At 46.9% G+C, this 10,798-nt stretch overlaps 1 protein-coding gene across 1 annotated transcript; it reads right to left on the minus strand.

Annotated features, from left to right (window-relative positions):
• Window positions 1-5,685: 5,685 nt before the first annotated feature.
• Window positions 5,686-9,699, minus strand: LOC102079030 (collagen alpha-4(VI) chain). The gene is made up of 9 exons (XM_025911343.1): window positions 9,605-9,699; window positions 9,427-9,444; window positions 9,247-9,292; window positions 8,575-8,610; window positions 8,449-8,482; window positions 8,285-8,296; window positions 7,458-7,951; window positions 6,679-6,775; window positions 5,686-6,291 (listed from the first exon to the last, which is right to left on the minus strand). The coding sequence occupies exons 4-9, from the start codon at window positions 8,578-8,580 to the stop codon at window positions 5,837-5,839; spliced, it is 1,098 nt and encodes a 365-aa protein (XP_025767128.1). The 5' UTR covers window positions 8,581-8,610; window positions 9,247-9,292; window positions 9,427-9,444; window positions 9,605-9,699; the 3' UTR covers window positions 5,686-5,836.
• Between the last annotated feature and the right edge of the window lie 1,099 nt (window positions 9,700-10,798).

Consider the following 10,798-nt stretch of genomic DNA (forward strand, 5'->3'; position numbering starts at 1 on the left):
AATATCAGGGGACTTCAATCATGCCTCACTGGACTCCACACTGCCCACCTTCACCCAGTATGTGACCTGCCCAACCAGAGACAATAAAACACTGGACTTACTGTATGCCAATGCTGAAGAGGCATACAGTTCATCACCTCTCCCTCCCCTGGTCAGATCTGATCATAACCCTGTGCACCTTGTCCCTGTGTATGAGCCCTTAGTGTGCAGGGAGCCACCAGCCACCCACACAGTGCAGAGATGGTCGGAGGAGAGCGAGGAGGCTCTTAAGGATTGTTTTGAGTCGACTGTGTGGGAGGTGATCTGTGACGACCACGGAGAGGACATCGACAGCCTTACTACATGCATTACTGACTATATCAATTTCTGTGTGGCTAACACCGTACCTACCAGGACTGTACGGTGTTTCTCCAACAACAAACCTTGGATTACCCCAGAAATTAAAGCTGTCCTCAAGCAGAAGAGGAGGGCCTTCAAATCCAGAGACAAGGAGGAGTTGAAAAGGGTGCAGAGAAAGCTGAGGGGACTGATAAGGAATGGGAAGGACAGCTACAGGCAGAAGATGGAGAACCAGCTTCAGCAAAATAACGTTGGTGAAGTCTGGAGAGGCCTCAGAACCATCTCAGGCCACAAACAGCAGAACGCTCTGCCTGGGAGGGATGTGAGGTGGGCAAATGAACTGAATCATTTCTTCAACAGATTTGATTCAGCCATGAGGCAGTCTCCAACATCGGCTGCAGACTCACCCACCCCACTGCTGCTGTTCCACCTCTGACACCTCAGACACTTCACACCTCCTCTATTCACCCTGCTCACCCCTCCCCACCCCAACAACAGCATCCAATACACACTCAACACAAGGCTCCAGCCTGTCTCTCTCAACCACCCAGGTTAGGAGGGAACTGAGGAGGATTAAAGCCAAGAAGGCAGCGGGTCCAGATGGCATCAGCTCGAGGGTCGTCAGGTCCTGCGCAGACCAATGGTGTGGGGTGATGGAGCACCTCTTCGACCTGAGCCTGAGGCTGGGGAGAGTCCCACAGCTCTGGAAAACTTCCTGTGTTGTACCAGTGCCAAAGACTTCACGCCCCAAGGACCTCAACAGCTACAGGCCGGAGGCTCTGACATCCCACCTGATGAAGACCCTGGAGCGGCTGGTCCTGGCTCAGCTTCGGCGCCTTGTGAGCTCATCACTGGACCCACTTCAGTTTGCCTACCAACCTGGCATTGGAGCGGATGATGCCATCATTCACCTCCTAGATCGTTCCCTCGCTCACCTGGAGACCGCTGGGAGCACTGTGAGAATCATGTTCTTTGATTTCTCCAGTGCCTTCAACACTATTCTTCCCTCGGTTCTGAAGGACAAGCTGGAGAACTCAGGAGTGGACCATCACCTCACTACCTGGATTTTGGACTACCTCACTAACCGACCACAGTATGTGAGGACTCAGGGCTGTGTGTCGGACAGGGTCGTCTGCAGTACGGGGGCCCCACAGGGAACGGTTCTGGCTCTGTTCCTCTTCACCATCTACACTGCAGACTTCTCCCACAACTCCACCCAGTGCTTAGGGGGGAGAGGGAGAGAGGGGGAGGGGGGGATTTTGCTGTGGCTGCACCCAGACTGTGGAACAGTTTACCCCCTCACATCAGATTCTCCACAAGCCTAGGAACTTTTAAAACTGCTCTTAAAACTCACCTCTTTTCATTGGCTTTTAGCAAGGTTTAACCTTGTTTTAATTTATTGTTTTATCAGTGAGGTATTTTATGTACCTGTGTTTTATAGTATTTTATATTTGTATTTTATTGTACAGCACTTTGGTCAGCCTTGGTTGTTTTTAAATGTGCTTTATAAATAAACTTGACTTGACTTCCTGCAGAAGTTCTCTGATGACTCTGCAATAGTCGGCCTCATCACTGATGGGGACTACCAGGAGTACAGAGGACTGACTCAAGACTTTGTGGACTGGTACCAGCAGAACTTCCTCCAGATCAAGACCAGTGAAACCAAGGAGCTGGTGGTAGACTTCCACAGGCACAAGCATCCTGCACTGCAGCCACTGAACATCCAAGGTATGGACATCGAGGCTGTGGACAGCTACAGGTACCTTGGTGTTCATCTGAACAACAAACTGGACTGGACTCATAACTCAGACGCCCTCTACAGGAAAGGGCAGAGCAGGCTGTACCTGCTGCGGAGACTCAGGTCGTTTGGAGTGGAGGGCCCACTCCAAACGACTTCTATGACTCTGTGGTGGCCAATGCCATCTTTTACGGTGTGGTCTGCTGGGGCGGCAGCATCTCTGCTGGGGACAGGGAGAGACTGAACAGGCTGATCCGCAGGGCCAGCTCTGTTCTAGGATGCCCTCTGGACCCAGTGGAGGTGGTGAGTGACAGGAGAATGGTGGCTAAGCTGTCATCCCTGTTGGACAACATCTCCCACCCCATGCATGAGACTGTGACAGCACTGAGCAGCTCCTTCAGTGGCTGCGGCACCCACGGTGTGGGACGGAGAGATTTCACAGGTCTTTCCTCCCCACTGCTGTCAGACTCCACAATAAAGACTTTTGCAGCTGATCAAACACACACATCCACACATGTGCAATAAGACTGCTATATGTGCAATTCTTCTTCTGACGAAGTTGTGTTTTTGTATTTTCTTACTCAGTTGTATATAGTATTTGTATTTCCATTTTATTCTATTGTATATGGTATTTTATTTTATTGTATTTTATTGCATTCTAGTGTTTTTATAATTTCTGCTACATAACTTTGCACTTTACTGTAACAAAACAAATTTCCCACCTGTGGGACTAATAAAGGTCATCTTATCTTATCTTAAGTCTACAGTACACACGGCTCATCGAGTTCATCTTGGATAATGACGCACTGACTGTGTGTGTGTGTGTGTGTGTGTGCGTGTGTGCGTGAGTGTGTGTGTGCGTGTGTGTGTGCGTGTGTGCATGTGAGTGTGTGCGTGAGTGTGTGTGTGAGTGTGTGTGTGCGTGTGTGTGTGAGTGAGTGTGCGTGTGAGTGTGTGTGTGAGTGTGTGTGCGTGTGCGTGTGTGTGAGTATGTGCGTGAGTGTGCGTGTGCGTATGTGCGTGAGTGTGCGTGTGCGTGTGAGTGTGTGTGTGTGAGTGTGTGCGTGTGTGCGTGAGTGTGTGTGTGCGTGTGCGTGAGTGTGTGTGTGCGTGTGCGTGTGCGTGAGTATGTGCGTGAGTGTGCGTGTGCGTGTGAGTGTGTGTGTGTATGTGCGTGCGTGTGCGTGTGTGTGTGTGCGTGTGAGTGTGTGCGTGAGTGTGTGTGTGCGTGTGCGTGTGTGTGTGTATGTGCGTGCGTGTGCGTGTGTGTGTGTGCGTGTGTGTGTGTGCGTGTGTGTGTGTATGTGCGTGCGTGTGCGTGTGTGTGTGTGCGTGTGTGTGTGTGCGTGAGTGTGTGTGTGTGCGTTCTACCTGACTGTGAGTCGTCTCCTGTGTTCACAGTGCTGTTGATGCTCGTCGTTTGCTCCTGAAACTCCAGCTCTGCCTCACTTTGACTGGACACAGAGCAGAAGAAACTCGCTGAGTCATCACCAGTATTTTTCTGGATGATACATTTTAACAGCCAACTTCAGTTTATAGTCAGAAGTCCATCTTCCCACTGAAGCAGACAGACTAAATGATTTTAATAATTGTTTGCTTACACTTTAGAGACTGAGAACCATGACAGGCTTTTAAAATGCAGCTCAGGGCAATAAAAATAGAAAATAAAAAAATCTATTTTACATCACTCTGACTAATCAGATGTGTCAAATTTCTGAGAAAACCAGCCTGTCAAGGTCTGAACCAACTGTCTGAAGTAAGCTACTTGTGTTTTGTCTCGTCTTAAAAGCCCATGTTTTCCTGATTCATCAGTTTCTGGAAGCCTGAATATAATCCACCCACTGTTATCATCTTCAATGCCCTGTACCAACATAGAGCAGAGCAGCTATCTGAACGCTACTCCAACAGAGGTCGATCATCTTGTTAATAATTTTACCTCCTCACTACGTACGACTCTGGATACTGTAGCTCCTGTGAAAACTAAGGCCTCAAATCAGAAGTCCCTGACTCCGTGGTATAATTCTCAAACACGTAGCCTAAAGCAGATAACTCGTAAGCTGGAGAGGAAATGGCGTGTCACAAATTTAGAGGATCATCATTTAGCCTGGAGAAATAGTTTGCTGCTTTATAAGAAAGCCCTCCGCAAAGCCAGAACATCTTACTATTCGTCACTGATTGAAGAAAATAGGAACAACCCCAGGTTTCTCTTCAGCACTGTAGCCAGGCTGACAAACAGTCAGAGCTCTACTGAGCCAACAATCCCTTTAACGTTAACTAGTAATGACTTCATGAACTTCTTCACAAATAAAATTTTTATCATTAGAGAAAAATTTACCGATAATCATCCCACAGATGTAATATTATCTACAGCTACTTTTAGTACCATCAATGTTAAGTTAGACTCTTTTTCTCCAATTGATCTTTCTGAGTTAACTTCAATAATTACTTCCTCCAAACCATCAACGTGTCTTTTAGACCCCATTCCTACAAAACTGCTCAAAGAAGTCCTGCCATTAATTAATGCTTCAATCTTAAATATGATCAACCTATCTCTAATAATCGGCTATGTACCACAGGCCTTCAAGGTGGCTGTAGTTAAACCTTTACTTAAAAAGCATCTCTAGACCCAGCTGTCTTAGCTAATTATAGGCCAATCTCCAACCTTCCTTTCATATCAAACATCCTTGAAAGAGTAGTTGTCAAACAGCTAACAGATCATCTGCAGAGGAATGGCTTATTTGAAGCGTTTCAGTCAGGTTTCAGAGCTCATCACAGCACAGAAACAGCTTTAGTGAAGGTTACAAATGATCTTCTTATGGCCTCTGACAGTGGACTCATCTCTGTGCTTGTCCTGCTAGACCTCAGTGCTGCGTTCAATGCTGTTGATCATAATATCCTATCATCTTCCTCCCCTCGTCCCCAGATGGCCGCCTCTCCCCGAGCCTGGTTCTGCCTGACGTTTCTTCCTCATAAACGGGAGTTTTGCTTTCACAAGTGTGGTGAATGAATTAGCTGAATTTTTCTGATATTCTTGATGCATCTCAGAAAATATTACAGATAAATATGAATAAAGTTATTTCTCTGATGTGTCTTGGTGCTGAGCCCAGCACAAATCTAATCTGAACATTTATTAAAAAAACAGTCAGCCTAAATCAACAAACAAATACTTCCAGGACGTCTGCTCTTATCTGAGGAAAACAATTCCAGCAGTATCTTCCCACTGAAGACAGATTAATGAGAGGACGATGTATCTGTACACCAGATATTTGGCTGAAATGCTGCTCAATGAATCACTGACTCCATGTTGAACCCGGTCATCTAGTTTTACAGACTTGTTTCTGACCAGCTGGCCTTCGATGACAAAGCTGTGTGAGTCAGTGGAAGCTGTTCCCTCTGAGGCTCAGTGTGAGTCTGTAGGAAGTGTGTGTTACCTGTTTGTGTCCAGAGTGTCGTCTGGCTCTGACAGCTGGCTGCAGGTCAGTTTAAATGGGGGTGGAGGATAAGCGTTGAGTCCCTCTGAAATAAACCCAAACAGCCCGTCAGCATGTGTCTGGTTAGTGACGATAAGGAGATCTGAGCGCGCTCTTACTGTTGAGGGCGGAGAGGAAGACTCGGATGAAGCGTTGGGCGTAGCCCTGCTCGTCGGCCTTCAGCCTGTTGAATCTGATCAGGTGCTGCTGTGTCGGCACGCTGGCCAGCTCCTCCACCTCCCTGCGTTTATAACGATCACCCACCGCCACCACAAACAGCGCCACCCCCTCACACTTGGCCTTCTGGGAGATGTAGCGCAGCTTGGCCTGGTCCCTGTAGGCCGTCTTGGTGCCCACCACAGTCAGGACGGCCCTCTTGCTGCGCGGCTGGCCGGCCTTCAGCAGCACCTCCCTCAGGGTGTAGTCCAGCATCTGTCCCAGTGCCAAAGAGCCGCCCTGCTGCTGCATGTTCTGCATCATGTACGTCTTCACCGTTCTGGTAGGTCTGCAGGCCGAACTCCACCTTGGTGCTCTGTTGGACCAGAGCTACTCGGGCCTGGCGGCGGGGCTGTGGACTCACGGCCAGCTGCTCCACCACAGAGCTCAGCAGCTGCTGGGCACCGGTGTATTCATCGGCCTGGATCTCCCTGGAGCTGTCCAGCACCATGACCAGGTCCACATCCACCTGCTGAGGCGCCGCTGGTTCCTGGATGAAGGCGCACTCCTCTGCACGCCTGCAGGGGTCTGCAGACACAACAGCAGCCACTGAAAAAACATTTATTCATTGCCGAGTTACAACCTAACCTGCAGGTATTATTTACCTCTTTAGTACAAATAAGTCATGTTACACAACAATGAAACTATAGATGTGAAAGTTAGCACCATCCAAACACCATGATGCACAAGCAGAACAAGGTACTGATTGGCCTATAATACTTTGGTCTGTTAAGAAAGATGAATGATTCAGTCTGCATTAATCAGCTAACAAAAGTTGCTAAGAGAGCAGGAAAATGTTTGTCTTAACTGTTGCCAGCTACTAACTCGGTTAGAGTTATTAGAATTGCAAAAAGATAAAAAAACAAGTGGTATAATGAGTCACGATGTAGATCAGGTATGAGCATCAGTAGTTACCATAACAGATGGCACAGTTCTTGACCCTCCTCAGGTCAGCAGCCGGCTCCTGTGGCCTCCTCAGCACCGTGAAGATGGAGTTTCCTGTGTCGTCAGCCTGTGAGGAAACAGCAGCTACCGTTACCGACTGCTTAACTCATTCATGACAAACAGAATTTCTTCAGCGGCTGAGGGAAGACAACAAGCAGCTTAAAGAAAATGATATTTTTATTGAAATTTCCCTCTTCAGCCTTTAAAGTCCATCTGTCTTGTATGTGCTTTATAACTGACAGCCATGAGAGAAGCTTTCAGGCACCACAGCTGTTTCTTCCTGTTGTACACAAACTTCTGGCTACACACTGCAAATGTAACTGGAACCGCACAGGGAGACTAAGTGCACAATGAGCTGGAACGACTTCATGTGTTTGCAGGCCAAACAGGCTGTGAGAAAGGCCCTCACGTCATCTGCTGAGGAGAAGGTTCCAGACATACTGGCTCAAGCGAGAGCAAAGAGTTTAAAAAGTGGACGATGACCATTAATGAAAGATTTATAGAAAGGGTAGGGCCACATATGATTTAGGGCGGGTCTAACTTGTGATTAAGAAGTTCCTGGCCAAGGTGTGTGTAGCATCCCTCACTTTCTCACTCAGATCCACTCCAGTGAGGGCCAGACATTCTTCACTTTTTATCACTAAAACGTGGTTTAAGATGCTTCTTTGCTGCAGCTGCACTGCTTCTTTCTCTTTCTAAATCTCAGATGAAACACTTGAGTTTATCAGCTGCTGTTAAGCCAAACTCACCTCCATCGCCTGATTAATCGCGGGAACGTTCCTCGGGGAGATGATTGCTGGGACAATGTTAAGAGCCCGGTACTCCATAATGGCAGCAAGAATGGCATCGATGTCCTGGGACGCCCCATTGGTGAAAAAGACGGCCACCTTCCTCACCATGAAGCCAGCTCGCACTCGTTTGAAGATGTTCTGACCCACAAAGCGCATGGCGGCGCCCAGCTGGCGTTTGTTGGACGTCTTCTCTAGGGCGATGTTCTTCACAGCTTCTATCAGCGGAGTCTTGCGATGGTGGTCCTGGAAGCGGATCAGGTACTTGGTGTAGGCGCTGTATCCAACCACAGCCACACGAGCGCCTTGTGGACAGTTGTTCTCAGCGATGCTCAAGTCCTCCAGCAGGTGGAGGAGGGCGGAGCGCTGCCTCTCGAAGGCCGTCGGAGTCACGTCGTCAGACATGTCCAAGCCGAACACCAGCTCAGTGGGGTAGACCGGACACTGTGACTCACCTGGAGGAGGTAACGTGAGGAAAAGCTGAAGTGAAACGACCGAGGTGTTTCAGACGGAGGAGACACGTTCAGGCCGATTAACAGATACTCAAAGACGACTAGTTACCTAGTTAGTGTTAAACTAATGACTTCTGTTTGCTTGACTTTCATAGTTACTCAGTAAAATCCTACAAGCAGTTGGAGACATTCGTCCAAATCAACAGTGTTTCAGATAAAAAGGTTCAATTATGTCACTCTTGTCCCGTTGATCTCACTCAGTCGGCATCTGTAGACAAAGTCTTTGTGCTGTACTCACCATGTTTGTTCTGGCTCACTAAGAGGAGACATACGTACCGTGTGAACAAGCTGTGTGAAGGAGAAACATATTCACTTATCACAGCGCTCATACTCTGCAGTTTGTTTTCAGATATAAAGGCTTTTTCTTAATTTCCATGTTTAAAGTTATTAAAAAGTATTTCTAACATGATCATTGTATCTCAGGTTCATCAACATCTTACCACAGTTGTCTCTGACGTACTTGATCACCTGGCACTATGATGTTAGAAAAATGGTTTATATGAATATATGTAATATTTTAATATCTCCTCACTTTGGTAGTTGTAGTAAATTTCATGTAGACTTACAGTCATCACTCCGCTTCCAGGAGGACCGTTTGGACCCTAGAATAGTGGGAAAACCAGAGATATAGTCAGTGGTGTCACTGGTTGCTGGTCTGGCCCCAGCAGTCTGATGTTGTGGTGTCAGAGCTACATCATTTTGTGGAAATAGAATCAGTGACATTGGCCCTAGATTAAGTGCTGAGAGCCCGACCACAAAGATAAAGTGTAAAGTGAAGCTGCCATCACATCTTCTGTGATTATAACTGAGTCAAAATCACAGAAGATGAGATGTCAACGACGTGGTTTTGAAGTCCAGCTGGTTGTGGATCCCTGATCTGGTGACTGGGCCACCATGACTTCACTGAACGGATATTTCTTCGATCACGTTTGTGAAGAAGCTGGGAGTAAAACTATTCCAGACAACCAGATCCAACTTTTTATACACCGACTTTCTTTTAACTTTAGTTAAATCATTTGTTTCCAGCTGATGTCTCCTCAGAGAAAAGGTTTATGTTTCTAAAAGATAATCTCTAAACGCACTTTGTGTCCTGGATGTCCTGGATCTCCATTCACACCTGATTCTCCTGACATACCTGAGTTCCCCTGTATCAATTACATATAAATTACAGTGAAAAGTTTAAGTTTAATAAAGAAAATGTTTAAGTAGGACAAGTCTCACCCCTCGACCTCGCTTACCTTCTGGTCCTGGGTGCCCCTTTGGTCCCTGCACACCTTCCTCACCCTAAACACCAAAAAAATAACAAATCAAAACAAGTCCTGACTCATGCACTTTGAACTGAAGCATGCTTCTGGTTTCTCTTGTCATTGATGTAACGTTGGGTAATCTCAACAGTTCAGATCTCTGGATGGACTCACCGGCAAACCAGGATCTCCCTAAACAGGAAAAACAAGAAAAGGAAAGCAATGATTTCACACCATCAACAAGGATCACTTCTTTGCTCTTTGCACATGGTGTAATTCTCTTGGCCTTATCAGGTGTTGACCTCCAGCTTACAGAAGGGTGGTTTGCAGCTGATGTGATGAGAATAAGTACGTCTGAGGCTGAGGCCATGATCCTACACCAGAAAAGCATGGAATGGCCAGGCCAGGAACCAGTTGTTGCCCCAAATGGAACAATTTAACTGTGATGTAGATGCTGTACCAGTCTGTTCAGCTAAAGGGAGAGCTAAGCATGAAACTAAAGATGCTGAAACTGGGGAGCCCATGGCACACCCATGTTTCTGCCTGTAGTACTGACCCTTGGATGTGAAATAGGTGGAATGAAGACACAGTTCAAACACACTTGGTTGATACTGAGAGCGGTCCTGTTGCTGTAATCTCTTACGAACTACCTCCAATGCTTCCGTGACTGGGATGCAAGTGAAGAGAGATGTAACATCGTACGAGACCATGGTTTCATCTGCCTCCATAATGACATCTCTCACCTTTTCAACACAATCCAAAGTGTTCTGGATGTTCAGGTGTTCAGAGCTGCCCACCAGCGGGTTGAGGGTCGAAGCCAGAAACTTGGAGATGTTATAGGTGACCGAGTTGATCATGCAGACAATAGGTCTTAAAGGTGCACCCTGTTTATGTATTTTCAGTAAACCATACAGACTTGGTGTAGACTCCCCTGGGTACAGCCTGTGGTATGAGGTCCAGTCGATAGCCTTGTCTTGTTCTAACTGCTTCAGACAGTCTATCACCCTCTTCCTGTAACCACTTCCTGGGTCTCATTTCAGGGGCTCGTAAGTATTTTCGTCACTGAGCAGTGACAAAATTTTCTCATGATAGTCTTTCTGGTTTAGCAATACTGTGCACCTACCCTTGTCTGCTGGAAGGATGATAATGTTGTTTCATTACTAAGTGATGTGAGTGCCTTCCTCTCCTCCATGCTGATGTTGGATGCTGCGGGCTTTGCATTGCTGCCTCATCTGCAGAGTTGTTGTTATTTCGAATTGCTGTTTCTGTGGCTGTGATCAGTTCCACTAGCACAGCGGTCCCCAACCTTTTGCGCCACGGACCGGTTTATGTCCGACTATATTTTCATGAACTGGCCTTTAAGGTGTCGCAGATAAATACAACAAAATAAAACCAGTTACGGTACCAAAAAAAGAAGATTTTTTCATACCACACAGGAAAAGACCCAGGGAAACAGAGTTAACAATAAACACGATAAGAAAATAATGCTAAAAACTGATAAAAACCCTGAAAACCATAAATTTCACACCCAAGCCAACTATCGCGG

The sequence above is a fragment of the Oreochromis niloticus genome, linkage group LG11 (assembly GCF_001858045.2).
Source record: "Oreochromis niloticus isolate F11D_XX linkage group LG11, O_niloticus_UMD_NMBU, whole genome shotgun sequence".
NCBI lineage: Eukaryota > Metazoa > Chordata > Actinopteri > Cichliformes > Cichlidae > Oreochromis > Oreochromis niloticus.

Bases quoted from the DNA above. Each gene is read 5' to 3' on its own strand.
- LOC102079030 (XM_025911343.1), bottom strand. The intron at 6,776-7,457 runs GTGAGTTTGGCT...GTTTCCTCACAG, and splicing joins CGATTAATCAGGCGATGGAG to GCTGACGACACAGGAAACTC. The intron at 6,292-6,678 runs GTAACTACTGAT...TTGTGTCTGCAG, and splicing joins GAACTGTGCCATCTGTTATG to ACCCCTGCAGGCGTGCAGAG.